Source organism: Alosa alosa, chromosome 7, assembly GCF_017589495.1.
Source record: "Alosa alosa isolate M-15738 ecotype Scorff River chromosome 7, AALO_Geno_1.1, whole genome shotgun sequence".
Classification (NCBI taxonomy): Eukaryota; Metazoa; Chordata; class Actinopteri; order Clupeiformes; family Clupeidae; genus Alosa; species Alosa alosa.
The window spans coordinates 200403-217902 of NC_063195.1; the positions used below are offsets into that span (position 1 = coordinate 200403).

Here is a 17500-nt window from a genome sequence, read left to right on the forward strand (position 1 = left end):
ACACATACACACCGCGACACACACACATACACACACGCATTACACACGCTGCGACACACACACACACACACACACACACACACATATTAAAAACCGGGTGTTGCTCTCTGTTCAACAGATACACAAGACAGTCCTACACACACACACACACAAACAACGCACGCGACGCGTCACTCTCTCTCACTCTCTCTCTTCTCACACTCTCTTTCCTCTCACTCTCTCTCACACACTCTCTCTCCTCTCACACTCTCTCATCTCTGTCTCACAGATACACACACTCTCTCCTCTCACACAAAATCTCTATCACAGACATTCTCTCTCTCACAGACACTCAGGGCCAGATATGCGTTACGTTTCGGCACCAGCATTATCAGCGTCATGGACCAAACCCACAGATTGCGACGCTGTCAGATCCCGTTTCCGTCATTATTTATCAAACTGGTGTAAACTAAGCTTTCTCTGCCTTTCTCCACCCATAAGCGCCCAACTTTACGGGCGTTCCACAACTGAATGGCAGCGGCCTATGCAAGCTCAGTTGAATGAAGTTGGGATGACAACATTAAAAGGATCAAGCGTTTAGCGATCATGAAATAATAGGAAAGTTTGACGTGAATGACGAAACATTGTGAATGTGAATGACGTGAAAGTGAAACATTCAAAAGGCCAACGAAAGTTAAGGTTGCTTTTGATAGTACAAATACTTACAAAACTGGTGCTCTAAATGGCGATTCTGTTGTCTTTGAAAGGTTCTATTATTGACGCATTGAACTGTAATTTGGATTAACACCTGCTTTTACAAGGCAGAATAGACGTGCACTTTCAGGAGCAGTCTTTGTACATACCGCGGAATACATAATTAGGCGCTCTTTACTCTTCCCCTCCCATCTTTTTACGCTAAACTCCCATTTCCCCCTGGATCCTCCCATGAATGCATATGCATGACACGAAAAACGCAGTGTTTAGTGTTCAGCTCCCGCGACAGGCAGTTTGCGCTTTTACATCTTTGCACCCTGTTTGTACATACCGCGCAATGATTTTACACACCGTTCTTGAAACAAATCGCCCTGAAGTGGGCAAAACCGCGTTTAGTACATCTGGCCCTCTCTCTCTTCTCACACTCTCTCTCTCACACAAACTCTCTCTCATAGACACACTCTCTCTCTTTCACACAGACATACACTCTGTCTCACAGATACACCCACTCTCTCACACAGACATACACTCTGGGCTCTATCTTGCACTCCAGCGCAATTGACTTTGTATACTCGCACCTTTGTCTTTTCTATTTTGCAGTCAGCGCATATTGAGGTACATGTGCGCCCACGGGGTCGTTTCAGCAAAAAGAGGGGGCGTGTTCCGGCGCAAACGGTCCCTGTTGATATTTTGCAGTTTCAGAAAACAATTCTGCCACAGACCAGGGGCCTCATGTACAAAGCTTGCATACGCACAACAATTCTGCCACAGACCAGGGGCCTCATGTACAAAGCTTGCATACGCACAACAATTCTGCCACAGACCAGGGGCCTCATGTACAAAGCTTGCATACGCACAACAATTCTGCCACAGACCAGGGGCCTCATGTACAAAAGCTTGCATCACGACAACAATTCTGCCACAGACCAGGGCCTCATGTACAAAGCTTGCATCGCTGCAACAATTCTGCCACAGACCAGGGCCTCATGTACAAAGCTTGCATCGCACAACAGTTCTGCCACAGACCAGGGGCCTCATGTACAAAGCTTGCATGCGCACAAAAATCTCAAATGCGCCTCTTCTCGCGCTCCGTCGGATGTCACGAAGGCTGACTTGAGCGATGAGAATGCCCGCATCAAATTCAAGTCTCTAGCGGCTTGCCTACAAAGTAGTCTCGGTTCTGCTCCCACCTACTTGAATGCCCTCATACAGACTTACACTACCTCCAGACCGCTGGCTCCTCTGACGAGCGGCGTCTAGCTCTACCACCCGGTACGCTCAAGCCAATCCAAACTTTTCTCATCTGTTGTTCCTCGTTGGTGGAACACTGCCAGTTCCTACAAGGGCAGGGACATCCTTTTCCACTTTCAAAACTCCTGAAGACCCAGCTCTTTGAGAGAACATCTACTCTCATAGCAACACTTACAACAAGTCTTACTGATCCTAGCACTCACCAGCCGTTTAAACTGACAAGTAACTGCTAAAAACAGCACTCACCCACGCACTTATTCTTACTGTACTCTAATGTTTTTGAAACTGTCCTAAAATTGTGAAATTGTTCTAAAACTTACTGTTTACCATGTTGTTAGTGCTTTGGTTAAAAACGTCAGCCAAATGTAATGTAATGTAATGAGAATGTGAGGTCCTCCACGCTTAATCTTCATGTCTGGCAACTGATATTTCAATGTGTATTGTCAGTTGGCGACATAAAGGCAATGCAAGCCAACAACATTGATCGCCAAAGTCTAGGCCTTTATTTGCACACTATATTGTGAAGCGTGGGTTATTAAAAATGATAACACTTGAAAAGTAGGCCTATGTTTCTATTTAAATGGACATGCAACATGCTCAAAAAAAAAAAGTTATGCAACAACCTATCTAATGACAACTGTAGACTTATTAGAGGATAGGAATTAAAAGGGAATGTGAAACCATATAGCCTATTTGGTTACACATTTGTTGATGACTGGCTTATCAAACATTTCAGATTTTGAAGAGCTTTCCACAAAACAAATGGGGTTCACTTCGCATTTACCCATGCCTTAACATTTGCCGAAGTGTTTTCCCTTCGTATCTTTGATAGTTTTCATTTTAAAAGAAATACATATGGGACAGGATGCATGTGAATAGATAGCAGCATATATTCACGCTTATTTGTCAGCCTATTTCTCTTAGTGTGATTGACTGCATAGCTACTTTGACTTTCCTCCAGTAAGCAGTCGCATTGTCACACTTGTGTGCAAATATATTGACCCAGAAATCGTAATGTTGTGGCGTGTTGGCCTGGATCAACTTAGTTTATTCCATTCAGTGCACGATGCATGGTAGGCTACTTGGACACGATTGATTTAATGATTTTTTAATGAATGCAGTTATGTTGTAATGGTCCAAATGCATTCAAACCCAGTTATGCAAACCATGTCACCTACTTGCAGCCTGACCAACAATTCTGCTGCGGTCTACTATAGCCTAGCCACTGCCACGGTCTTCTATAGCCTATAGCCAGTCCCACGGTCTTTCTATAGCCTATAGCCACTGCCACGGTCTCCTATAGCCTAGCCACTGCCACGGTCTTCTATAGCCTATAGCCTATAGCCACTGCCACGGTCTTCTATAGCCTATAGCCTATAGCCAGTCTCACGATCTTCTATAGCCTAGCCACTCCCACGGTCTTCTATAGCCTATAGCCACTCCCACGCTCTGACACTGCTGTTTTTTGTTATTAATTACAGATGATAAAGACATGATTCTTGCTATTTGCTAACCTTTGCAATCAATGATTTTATCAGTGAAAAAAATTGGATTTTCTGTTCCTTGTTGAAACCTGGCTGACTTCAGACAGTGAAGCTGTTCTTGTTGAAACCTGTCCCCCAAATTATAATTTCTTCCACTCAATTAGACAGGGCAAACAAGGTGGTGGAATTGCCTCCATTCTCTCAAACAAATATAGCTGCACTAGAGTCAACTTTGGCGAATTTGCTTCCTTTGAGTATATTGCCCTCAGTCTGAAGGCTGACCCAGCTGTACTTCTATGAACTTATGTCGCTCATCATCACTAGCTATGATCGGATAATTGTAAATGGCGACTTTAATATAAATGTCAATAAGACAACTGATGCTAAAGCCAGTAAGTTCCTTAATGTTTTGGACAGTTTAGAGCTAAACCAGCATGTTACAGGGCCCACCCACAACCTTGGCAACACCCTCGATCTAGTCATTTCTAGAGGGATAGAAGTCACAGACTTATCAGTAAATGATATAAATATGTCTGATCATTATTGTGTATCTTTTAATATACCGTATTTTCCGAACTATAAGTCACACTTTTTTTTCATAGTTTGGCCGGTCCTGCGACTCAGGTGTAATACGGTAGTACTACATACTTAAAAAATTCATCCCGAAATTGCAATCAAATCGCGACTCTTGGACATTAGAGCAGAACAGCAGTTCATAGCTCTTATAGACTCCATAAATTTAGATATTTTACATCATCCCATTGATCAAATGGTAGAGGCTCTCAATTGTGAACTAGGCCCTCTGCTTGACAGAGTGGCACCCTTAAAGGCCGTGTTGCAGGGTTAATTTTCCAAAGAATTTGCACAATTTGCTTGTTGGTAATAAACATTTAAACTGTTATCCATTGTATTTTATGTTGTTGGGTATCACAAAACGGAATATAATATGAAAAAGCAAGTACTATTTCACAGCGTTTGAAGTGATTCTCCTTTCCCCCACAATGCATTGCATTACGTCACCTTGGGGAGGCTACAGACCAAAGCCCACCTTGAGACCCTTGAGAGTAAGAGAGAGAAAGTAAAGAGAGGCGAGTAAGGGATTGTTCAGCAGTAGGTAGCGCAGATTATAGATAAATAGATAGGCTATAGATAGCCTAGATATAATATATAGACAGGTAGATAGATATCTAGATAGATCATGTCATATGCTGGTCTGGGGGGAGCTCCTCGACCAGCGGCCAAAATGCACTCGCTTCCCTAGTTACTGCAGCTCTCCACCACAGTTTCCATCAGGACGGCAAAGCCCACACAAGCACCTGCAAAACTGCGACTTGCCCATATTATCTCCCTCTTTGGTAAGCCGTACCCTGGCGATGTCAATGGCAATCAATCACGAGCAGTAGTTATCGAAAATATTCATGCTGAAGACACGACCAGCCTAATCCAAATGCGGCTAGAAGCTAAGTTTGCAACAACTGGGGTGGCTCTCACAGGTGAGACTAAAAAGTTAGCCCATAGCTAACTATCATGATGCTTTATTCTGATCTTCTGACTAAGTTTGCCCGGTATCTGAACTAACGACATGATCACTATCACTAGATATAAAGAAAATGTTGACTTTCACTCGGTGCTGTTCACTGACAGTAACAAAAAAAGTATTGTAACATTATAAGCATAATGCATTGAACTGAATAGGTGCATTATGTAGCCTCATAACGAGGCCTCTCAAATTCAGAAAATTACATTAAACTAAAATCGGAAGACATTGTGATCTTTGTTAGACCATAGGTTCATTGTCATATAAATGCTGTAACGAAATTCGAAGTGTAAATATACAAACTTTATGTTGAAAGTGTAACCGTGATGTCCATTGAAATGCATTGAAATGAATGAAGCGCAGATCATGTAGTCCCAAAGTGACGCCATCATCCGAATGCGTAAAAAAAACCTGCAAATGCTAAAAACAACAAAAACTGGCATTTAACACCATTTTGGAGACATTTTTAAAAAGGATATACATATATTGAGTGCTTTATGTACCCATTAATCAACAGTGGTGGTGTCATGAGCTCTCTCTCTGCCTGGTAACACACGCTGATTGAATTCTGATGACCTCCACCTGTTCCTGCTCTGCTCTGCTCTGCCTCACCCTCGTTTACCTACCAGCTGCACTGCATTCACCACTCATCATGCCCTGTATATAAAGCCTTGCTTTTCAGTCCACACTTGTCAGATCGTCTGCAACCAGCACCAGTTACCTGCCTGTTTTGGAAAAACGCCTCTGACTCTTTGCCTGTGATCCCGGACCCGCTCGACTACTTCTGTGTTCTCCAGCCCGGTAATCTCAACCTTCCTTCCGTCTCTCTCTTCTACAGAATACCGCCTAATCCTTGACTGTACTGCCGCTTCGTTTCAATTGCTGTTGTGTGTGTGTTTCCCCAGGACTTCCCCGGATCATCCAGCTCCTGCCATGGCTGTTCGGGCTACTGGGGAACACACACACCCGTAACTCTTGAAACCCCGGAACTCCTGGAACTCCGAACCCTGGAACCCCTTAATCCCCAACCCTTAAATAAACTTTTCAATTGACTCTTTTGTGGTCCTCGTCCTGTTTGGTGTCTGACAGTACAATCTGACCAAACATGGACCCAGCACGCAACCCGAACCAGCATGAAACCGACGAACCAGAACCACCCACGCCATGCAACGCCTGGAAGAGACAGAGAGAGGTAAACCGCAGCACTGCTGACATTGCCTCCCTACTTCAAGCCCGGCTACCAACAGCGTCCAGCAGTTCCAACAGCAACAGCTTCAGCAACAGCAACAACTTGCAATGATCATTCAACTTCTCAACCTTTCTCCTCTGCCTGCTCCCACGGTCCAGCCCCAGCCAGCCTGCTCACCAGCCCAGCTCCCGAGTCTCCTGCCCAGTCCACTGCGAACCTCCAGGAACCCAGGATCGGCAATGCCAGAAGAGCAGTTCAGCGACTGAACCCAGATGGGCGTTCCTGACGAGCTGCCTTTGCCACTGGAAGAGGCGAGGGTGGTTATGTGATCACTCACCTGTGGGCCAGGCTTCGACTCTGGGAGCAGTGAGTTCAGCCAGACCCCCAGCATGTAAAACCTTCAACCTATTAGCAGAGGAGATGCTCAAAGTGACCGATTTGGTCACAACAGCGAGGCATCCTCGGACCCTGATGATGTGCATGAGCAGAAGGACTGTGCGGATTACTCCATTGACTTTGAACGTGGCAAGTCGGAGACTCCTGGAACATGGAAGCATTGGTGGATGCCTTCCTCCACAGCCTGGTGGACTACATAAGGGTGAGCTGGTTTCCCGGCGATCAACCCCCCTCTTGATGAAGCCATTGCTCAACTTGTCCACATGAGCCGCAGGATCAGGCTGTTGCCGTCGGGGCGCCAGAGTCCATCCACCAGCACACGATCATCCCAGCAACTGCCCTTCTGTCCTCACCTGCCACACCATCCAGCCAGCCAGACCAATCTGAACCGATGGAGACGCGGCGCCTAACCCCCTGCAGAGCGGCAGCGACAGCATCACCTCAACTTGTGCCTGTACTGTGGTGATGATGGTCATCGAGTAAGCCACCTGTCCAGCAACCGACTCTCACCAGATGGAGGAGGAACGGATGAGCTCAATGAACATTCAGCCCTCCATCAGCCGTAAACCCTCATCCAAGTCTGCACTCACCTGTCTGATTCCACCCACACCCCTGGCAGCCCTGGTGGACTCTGGCGCAGAAGCAAACATTATGGACACAAGACTTGCTTTCGTCAGCTGGGCTTGGAAAAAGCCATCGCTTGTCCACCCTGTTCCAGCCCGGGCCCTGGACGGTCACATACTGGCACAGTTACCAGCATCACAGCCCCCATCTCAATGATGGTGTCAGAAACCACCGAGAGACCATCCGGCTCCACATGCTCAGCTCTCCAGGCCACCCCTAATCCTGGGCTACCCTTTTGGCTCCGTCTCCATAATCCTCACACTGAATTCACACTCCTGTGAATTTCTTCACATCATTCCAGACATAGAAAGAGATCGAAATTACGTTTCTCAATTATCCCACGGTGAAGACAAGACATATTTTACCAATTTAAGTCCACAGACAAACATAACATTCAAGTAAACAAAAAAGTAAGTAAATAAGTAAATAAGAGGGCACATATAATAATGAAAAAATAAGAGCAGCAAAATTTGGTTGAAATTGTGCATAGACAGATCAATAAAATACTAGTGCAAAGTCAGGCCAATAAAAGGCTTGGGTAGTTCTGTTTGACCTAAGTAATAAAAGAAAGTGGCATAGTGGTGCAAGTTATGTAAGAGCAGCAGAAGTGTTGTGTTTTCAGGACAACAACAACAAGTTGTAAAGTGTGCAAGTGGGAGTGTAGTGCCATTGTGGGTCCAATGTCCAGGATGTTATGTAGCTGAGGGTGGAGGGGAGAGGGGGGAGAGAGTTCAGCATCCCACAGCTTGGTGTATGAAGCTGTTGGTGAGTCTGGTAGTGCGGGAGCGCAGGCTTCTGTACCTCTTCCCAGAGGGCAGTAGATCAAACAGATTGTGAGCGGGGTGACTTGCATCACTCTCAATTTTGGTAAGCGCTGCTGGGTGAGGTGGGTGGTGTAAAGGTCCTTCAGGGAGGGAGTGAAGCACCAATGATCCTTCCAGCTGTGTTCACTATGCTGCAGGGCTTTCCTGTTGTATTCAGTGCAGCTTCCGCCTCCCCACACAGCGATACAGCTGGAGGATGCTCTCAATGGTGCCTGGGTAGAATGTGGTCATGATGGCTGGTGGAGCACTTGCTCGCCTGAGTTTCATAGGGAAGTACAGGCGGGCTGAGCTCTCTTAAGCCAGTGATGCAGTGTTGGTGGTCCAGGAGAGGTCTTCACTGATGTGCACCCCAGGAATTTGGTGCTGCTCGCTCTCTCCACCACAGCACCGTCGATGGTCAGTGGCAGGTGTTGGGTGTGACCTCTCCGAAGTCAACAACAAGATCCAAGTCTCAGTGAAGACGAGCACACAGCAGTTACTTACTGTCCGTTCGTTGATCTCAGCAGTGATGTGATCCATTTTGTTGTCCAGTGATCATACATTTGCCAGGAGAATGGATGGTATGGCTGGGCGAGTTAGGCTGGCCGCTAGCCTGGCCCGGGCGCCTCAGCGCTTGCCCCTTCTGCTTCCTCGCACACCGCTTCCGATGCTTTCTTTCCGGGGGGAGTAGCAGGCCCGGAGTCGGTGTTGTTGCAGGGCGGAGTAGTCGAGTTCCTTTAGCGTCTCTGTTGCAAGTCCAGAACGCTGCAAAACTTGCTTTTGCAGATGTCAATTAAAACTGCCTGCTGTACTTGTAGTACAGCGTAGTAAGGCGAGACAAACCGCGTAAAACTTTCGGACAAACACTTTTAAGCGAACAAAACACCGTGTCTGGTTGGGACAGAGAGAGGTCGCTCGCGTGTGCGATGCGCCATCTTGGATCTTCAACCTGTTTGCGTGCTGCCTCGCTGCCCCCGCTCAGTACCCCCAGCACTGCCCCGACATTTCTAATGTCCCTGAATGTTACCATGGTCTCGAGAGGTGTTCAACAAGACCAAGCCACATCTCTGCCCCCACTGCCGTCGCATGCGACTGTGCCATTGATCTCCTCCTGGGACTGCTCCACCCAAAGGTCACCTCTACTCACTATCCCTCCTGAAAGAAAAGCTATGGAGGATTACATCAGGGACTCCCTGGCAGCTGGACTCATCGCCCGTCTTCCTCGCCAGCTGGTGCGGGTTCTTCTTTGTGGGAAAGAAAGATGGTTCTCTTTCGCCCCTGCATTGATTATCGAGGTCTGAGCGATGTCACAGTGAAGAACCGGTACCCTCTGCCTTTACTCACCTCTGCTTTTGAGTTGCTCCAGGGATCCACTATTTTCACCAAACTGGACCTTAGAAATGCTTACCACCTAGTGCGAGTAAGGGAGGGTGGCGAGTGGAAGACTGCATTCAACACCCACACCGGCCATTACGAGTACCTGGTAATGCCATTTGGCCTCACCAACGCCCCAGTGGTATTCCAGGCTCTGGTGAATGATGTGCTGCAGGACATGCTGAATAAATTCATCTTCGTGTACCTGGACCCATCTTAATTTTCTCCAGAACTCTGTCCGAACACACCCGTCATGTCCAGCTGGTTCTTGACCGGCTCCTGGAGAACTCTCTCTATGTCAAAGTGGAGAAATCACGAGTTCCATGCTCAGACTGTGTCATTCTGAGATACATCGTGCCGCTGAAGGCAATATCCAGATGGACCCCCCAAAGGTCTTGGCAGTTACCTCCTGGCCAGTTCTGGGGAATAGGAAGAAGTTGCAGCAATTCCTCGGTTTTGCCAATTTCTGCAGGAGATTCATCGGAACTACAGCTCGTCGCCGCTCCCCTCACAGCTCTGACCAGCATCAAACACCCCTTTTTCTGGACCCCAGAGGCCAACACAGCCTTTCATACCCTCAAGGCCGGTTCACCACTGCCCCCATCTCCAGATGCGGATTCAGACCGGCAGTTAGTTGTCGAGGTGGATGCCTCAGGCGGGGAGTGGGGGCCATACTCTCTCAACGGGCAGAGGAGGACAACAAGTTGCACCCCTGTGCATTTTTCTCTCGCTGGCTTTCACCTGCAGGCGCAATTATGATGTTGGAAACCATGAGCTGTTGGCTGTCAAGCTTGCCCTGGAGGAGGGCGTCACTGGCTGGAGGGGTCCACAGTTCGTTCCTGGTCTGGACCGATCACAAAACCTCAATGCATCCGCCAATGCCAAGCGTCTTAACCCCAGACAGTCCCGCTGGGCCTTGTTTTCACCAGATTCAACTTCACCCTGTCATACTGCCCAGGTTCTCCGGAACACCAAGCTGGGACGCTCTCTCCCGTCAGTTTCAGAAGGATGGCGCCCCTTCCCAGGAACCTGCATCAATTCTGCCCGATCCCTGCGTCATAGCTGCCCTGACCTGGGATATTGAGGAGGAAATTCAAGAGGCCCCCCCGTGACCATCCCAGTCCCAGTGCATGCCCAGGCGGTCGTCTCTTCCGTCCCAGAGAATTTGAGGTCCCAGGTCATACAGTGGGGACACAACTCCGGCCTTGCCTGCCACCTGGGCTCCGCCCGCACCTGCCATCTCCTTGCCCAGCTTCTGGTGGTCTTCTTTGAGAAGGGATGTCGAGGGTGCGTCCGTGCCTGCCCCACCTGCAATCAGAACAAGTCTTCCACTCGGCCCCTGCTGGTTTACTCCAGCCCTTGCCTGTGCCCACACCGACCCTGGTCCCACGTCTCCTTGGACTTTGTAACTGGCCTCCCACCATCAGGTGGGATGGCGATCATTCTCACTGTGGTTGACCCGGTTCAGCAAGATGGCACACTTCATTCCCCTCCCTAAACTGCCATCTGCCAGAGGAGACTGCCCAGGCTGTTCTTGATCATGTCTTCCGTCTACACGGGCTGCCCAGGGATGTTGTCTCTGACCGAGGCCCATAATTCACCTCTACATTCTGGAAGAGTTTCTGCCGTCTTCTAGGGGCCACAGTGAGTCTCACCTCTGGGTTCCACCCCCAGTCCAATGGTCAGTCCGGCGGGCAAACCAGGAGCTGGAGAAAGGCGCTGCGGTGCATGGTTTTTTCATAGAAACCCCAGGCTTGAGCAACAACTGATGTGTGGATAGAGTATGCTCACAACTCCCTCACCTGCTCTGCCACTGGTATGTCACCTTTCCAGTATGTGTATGGCTACCAGACCCCCTGTTCCCCAGCCAGGAAGGAGATGTGTCCTGCCCGTCTGCCCTCGCCTGTTGCCGTGCATTACCTGGTCACAAGCTCGGTTGCGCTTCTCAAGTCAGCTGTCAGCTATGCCACTGGGGCTAACCGAAGATCGCCCGGCACCCGCCTACCCGTGTTGGCCAGAAGGTGTGGCAGCCAAGGATCTCCCACTGCGGGTGGAATCGCGTAGCTGGCACCTCGATTCCTCGGCCCGTTCCCAATCAAAGAGGGTCATCAGCCCAACCGCAGTCCGGCTCCAGTTGCCAACATCCATGAGGGTGCACCCTACTTTCCATGTTTCGAAAGTCAAGCCGACGCATGAAAGCCCGCTGGTCCCCGTGGCGCTTCCTCCTCGCCTCGTTGACGGTGGGCTGGTGCACACCGTTCGACGCCTGCCGGTCCAGGCGGGCAGGTAGGGGCCTCCAGTATCTCGTCGACTGGGAGGGCTATGGACCTGAGGAGAGAACCTGGGTGCCAGCCAGTCGGATTGTGGACCCGGACACTCGTCGCCGACTTCCACCGTCTGCATCCTGATCAACCTGCAATCCGTAGGGGGCGCCCCAGAGGGGTCCCTAACCGTCCTGCCCACCCGGCTTCCTGTCCTGTGCCTGACCCTGACCCTGTCACCGGTACCTGTCCCGTCTTCTGTCCACGACCCTCCAGCTCCCTCTGAGGATGAGGATGTTCACTCGGGCCGCTTCGGTGTAGCCCTCCACCGGCTCCCCTCCGCCCTCGGCGTGGTGTCACTCTTGGGACTTCTGGGGCCGTCCCTTTAGGGGTTCTGTCATGAGCTCTCTCTCTGCCTGGTAACACACGCTGATTGAAGTCTGATGACCTCCACCTGTTCCTGCTCTGCTCTGCCTCACCCTCGTTTACCTACCAGCTGCACTGCATTCACAACTCATCATGCCCTGTATATAAAGCCTTGCTTTTCAGTCCACACTTGTCAGATCGTCTGCAACCAGCACCAGTTACCTGCCTGTTTTGGAAAACGCCTCTGACTCTTTGCCTGTGATCCGGACCCGCTCGACTACTTCTGCGTTCTCCAGCCCCGGTAATCTCGACCTTCCTTTTGTCTCTCTTCTACGAATACCGCCTAGTCCTTGACTGTACTGCCGCTTTGTTTCAATTGCTATTGTATGTGTGTTTCCCCCAGGACTTCCCGGATCATCCAGCTCCTGCCATCGCTGTTCAGCTACTGGGGGAACACGCACACGCAGACTCTTGAAACCCCCGGAACTCCTGGAACTCCCGTACCCCCCCGGAACCCCTGAAACCCCCTTAACCCCCAACCCTTAAATAAACTTTCGAACGTGACGCTTTTGTGGTCCTCGTCCTGTTTGGTGTCTGACAGGTGGTTAACCTGCAACACAGGCTTTAAAGACTAAAAAAAGGCCCTGTAGCAAACTGACACCTTGGATGAACGAAAATATCCATGATCTAAAAAGATAATGTAGAAAAGCTGAGAGAACATGGAGAAAAACTAAGTTACAGGTTCACCGTGCCATTCTAAAAGAAAAAATAGCAAATTATAATAGAGCTATTCGGAATGAGCGAAGGAACCACTTCTCTAAGGTAATTGCTGAAAACAGTGAAAACTCTAGGGTGTTGTTCTCCACCATTGATAGGCTATTGCATCAAACACCTTTTGATACACTCAGTCAGGCATCCTCTCTAAGATGCGAAGAATTTGCAGACTTCTTGAAAAACAAAGTAATTTCTATAAGGGAGGCTATTGGTAACACAAGAAATATGTTTGATAGTACTCCCAAAAACAGCCCCCCACAATGAAGGTTCTTTAGCACTATTACTCAATCTGAGCTTAGTAAAATTATAACTCAAACCAGCTCCTCAACATGTGTTTTGGATCCAATCCCTACTAGATTCCTCAAATGTATATTATAGCTTAGCTATCAATGTATATGATGGCTTAGCTCCCTTTATTCTCAAGGTAATAAATACCTCATTAGAAACAGGTATATTTCCAACTGCTTTTAAAACCGCTGTTGTGAAACCTTTACTTAAAAAGTCGAATCTTGACCATACTAATCTGAGCAACTACAGGCCTATATCAAACCTACCGTTCCTGAGCAGTACTGGAAAAAGTCGTTTGTAATCAGTTAAATACCTTCCTCAACGAGAACAGTATCCTTGAAAAATTCCAATCAGGTTTTAGATCAAATCACAGCACAGAAACGGCTCTAGTAAAAATAGTCAATGATCTTAGACTGGCTACTGCCTCAAACAAAGTCTCAATCCTTATTCTTCTGGATTTGAGTGCGGCATTTGACACCATTGATCATAGCATCCTAATTCACCGCCTTGCGAAGTGGGTGGGTCTCTCTGATAATGCTCTAAACTGGTTTCAAACCTACATTACTGGCAGATTTTTATATCAGTCTAGGAGATCATGTGTCTGAAAAACATGACTTGCCTTTTGGTGTGGCCCAGGGGAGCTGCCTTGGTCCCCTGCTATTTTCCCTATATATGCTTCCGTTGGGAAACATCATAAGTCAGCATAATGTAAACTTCCACAGCTACGCAGATGATACCCAATTATATATGTCTGTAGAGCCAACTAACCCAGATGGCCTTTGCTCCCTCAATGCATGCTTAACCTCCATTAATCAGTGGATGAGAAAAAAAATTTTTGAAACTAAATGACAAAACAGAGGTACTTTTGGTTGGACCAAAACCAAAGCGAGACATTGTTCTTAGTAATCTGGGGAACTTGGCACCAGGTCAAACCAAAAGTAACAAGCCTCGTGTCATCTTAGATGCAGAGTTAAGTTTTAAGCCCCATATCAGTAAAGTTACTCAAACAGCCTATTTCCACCTGAGAAACATTGCCAAAGTGAGGCCCTTTTTAACTCAACAAGATGCAGAAAAACTAATTCATGCCTTTATCACTAGCAGGTTCGACTACTGCAATGCACTTTTCACTGGTCTTCCCAAAAAAAACATCTAAAGAAATTGGCACTTATACAGAACTCTGCGGCTAGACTTTTAACTAAGACCAAGAAGAGAGAACACATCACCCCTGTGTTGGCTGAACTTCACTGGCTCCCTGTTTCCTATAGAATTGATTTTAAGGTTATGTTAATTACTTACAAAGCTCTGAATGGCATAGCACCTTCATATATCTCTGAGCTTTTAATATCTTATCAACCACAAAGGAAACTTAGATCATCCAATTCTAATCTTTTTAATTGTACCCAAAGTGCTCCACAAGCAAAGTGGAGAAGCTGCTTTTATCCATTATGCCCCCCAAACTATGGAACACCCTGCCTCTGTACATCAAGCATGTTCATGTTCATGCGAGTTAAGTAAATATTTTTTAAAAAGATCTGAAAACATACCTGTACAGGAAAGCTTTTGTTAACTCATCTTATCCTGTAGACTACTTTTTCAGATTATTCTACATCTGCTGCTATTGGAGGGCGCAGCCAGCCAGAAGCAGATGGGCTCCCCTATTAAGTCAGGTTCTGCTCAAGGTTTCTTCCTGGAATATGGGAGTTTTTTCCCTTGCCACAGTTGCCATATAGGCGTGCTTGTGGGGGGTAAAGGGTTAAGGCTGCCAGTCTTATGACACATTTTTTTCTATATTTCTGATATGTTGCTGATTGGATCATAAACGGCCACAGCAATGAAGAAAAGTGAAAGTGATTGATAATGACTGACTATTATTGTGTCACATGCTTCAAATGTAAAGCAGTTTGAGCTGCATTCTGTGTATGAAAGGTGCTACAAATACTTAAATAAATTATTATTATTATTATTATTATTATTATTTCAGATAAGCACTTCTACCTCGCATTCGCTGGAAAAAAACTTTTTTATTAATTTGATGATTTCAATTATTAAACTTTGGAACAGGTTTGAGTATGAATGGATCCACAGATGAGTTTTCATTGTTATTATGCGGGATATTGCGGGATAGGCCATTTTGTCTTCGCGGAGGTCTGTGCTCTCGAATGTCCTTCTAGTTAGCATATTAAAATGAGTGTGATTGAGGGAGGAGAGAGGGTGGAGTGTAATGATCTTGCATGTGTGCTTAATTTCACGTTATTGGGATGTGTTGAGTGCAAGATAGAGCCCTCTGTCTCACAGATACACACTCTCTCACACAGACATACAGCCTGACTCACAGATACACACACTCTCTCCTCTCACACAAACTCTCTCTCACAGACACACTCTCTCCTCTCACACAAACTCTCTCTCACAGACACACTCTCTCTCACACACACACAGACACAGACACACTCTCTCTCACACACACATAGACACACTCTCTCTCTCACACACACTCTCTCTCACAGACACTCTCTCTCTCACACACACACAGACACACTCTCTCTCTCACACACACACAGACACACTCTCTCTCTCACACACACAGACACACTCTCTCTCTCACACACACACAGACACACACTCTCTCCTCTCACACAAACTCTCTCTCACAGACACACTCTCTCTCTCACACACACAGACACTCTCTCTCTTTCTTTCTCACCTGTCTGTTGAAGCCTTGGAGCAGAAGGAGGTGAGGCGATTGGTAGAGAGAGTGTCTAGCCCCGCCCCCTCCATCAGGTGATTGGTAGAGAGAGTGTCTAGTCCCGCCTCCGTCTCGTCCTTCCTTCCTCTGCTCACCCCTCATGACATCACGGGTGCCGTCGCGTGCTGACCGTGCCCTGATTGGCCCAGGCAGGGTGGAGTAATAGCGCTTTGGCTCCTCACCCTCCCCAGCCCCGCCCCCCATGGTCAGGCTGGTCTCAGACAGGGAGCGACAGAGCGACGAGCGGGAGAGAGTCATCGTCCCCTTGGCACGATTCCGCTGCACCTTACGAGCCTGAGCGTTAATATCTACAACACACACACACACATACACACACACACATACACACACACACACAATACAACATTAATTAATTGATTTTCCCCTTGGGGATCAATAAAGTATCTATCTATCTATCTATCTATCTACTTAAAAATAACACCGCAATGCAGGGCAATACACCTTCATATGGAGTTTGGGTTCATCAGGATGCACAAACACAAACACACAGGATGCATCATGTCACAGCACATCCCAAAATAAAATACAGCAGCAGCCATGTAAACATGAGTTAGCAGACATGACTCAGCGTGTACGTATATCAGAAGCCCCCTCAACCCTGACCCTCTACTCTAGGCTAATGCTAATGCTAACTGCCTAAAGCTAGCACTAAACACAGGCCCTCTGCTCTAGGATGCTAATGCTACCTGGCTAAAGCTGACCCTCTGCTCTAGAATGCTAACTGGCTGAAGCTAGCCCCCTCAACCCTGACCCTCTACTATAGGCTAATGCTAATGCTAATGCTAACTGCCTGAAGCTAACCCTCAACCCTGACCCTCTACTCTAGGATGCTAATGCTAACTGCCTGAAGTTAACCCTCAACCCTGACCCTCTACTCTAGGATGCTAATGCTAATTGCCTAAAGCTAACATTAAACACAGACCCTCTGCTCTAGGATGCTAATGCTAGCTGGCTGCAGCTAACAATAAACACAGACCCTCTGCTCTAGGATGCTAATGCTAACTTGCTGTGGCTAGACCTTTAAACCGTGACACTCTGCTCTGAGATGCTAACTGGCTGAAGCTAACACTAAACCCTGACCCCCTAGTCTGAGATGCTAACTGGCTGAAGCTAACACTAAACCCTGACCCCCTGTCCTGAGATGCTAACTGGCTGAAGCTCATAAGCTCCCTCTCTGTGCCCCTAAATATTATAGAACTATATTTAGCATTGCATGCTGCCCAGTGTGTATTGATTGATGGAAATCACACAGTGATTTGACTACAAGATCTGTTGTTTAAAGGCAAAATGTGTCATTTTGGCCAGTGGGCTTTTGTTTAGACCTGCGTGTTAATTGTTTGAAAATGTGATGGCATTAAAGCGATTAAGAAAAACTGTAATTAGAAGGAGGAGGGGCCAGGAAGGGACCGCAGGGAGGATGATGAGCCAGAACTCAAAAAGGTGATGAGTGATGAGCCAGGACAGGAATTTAAGGAGGAAGGGAGGATGTTTCAGGACAGGAGTTAAGGGGGGAGGAGGAGGAAATTGTGGATGATGACATTCGCGCATCAGGAGGAAAAGGAAAGGGAGATCTGGGAACTAGGGAATAAAAGGAAAGCTGAGACAAAGGAGAAAGGGAGGACAAAATAAAGGACAGGAAATCAGACAAGGGAAATTCGGAAGGAAAATAAGAAAATAAAGGACAGGAGATAAG

General features: G+C 47.5%; 1 protein-coding gene across 1 annotated transcript in view; it reads right to left on the bottom strand.

The window, feature by feature from the left end:
- radil (Ras association and DIL domains) overlaps positions 1-17500 on the bottom strand; it is a 66132-nt gene that overhangs the window by 37679 nt on the left and 10953 nt on the right. The window contains exon 6 of the mRNA XM_048247860.1: positions 15745-16094. Within this exon, the coding sequence (XP_048103817.1) occupies positions 15745-16094 (350 nt within the window). The remainder of the gene's footprint in view (positions 1-15744; positions 16095-17500) is intronic.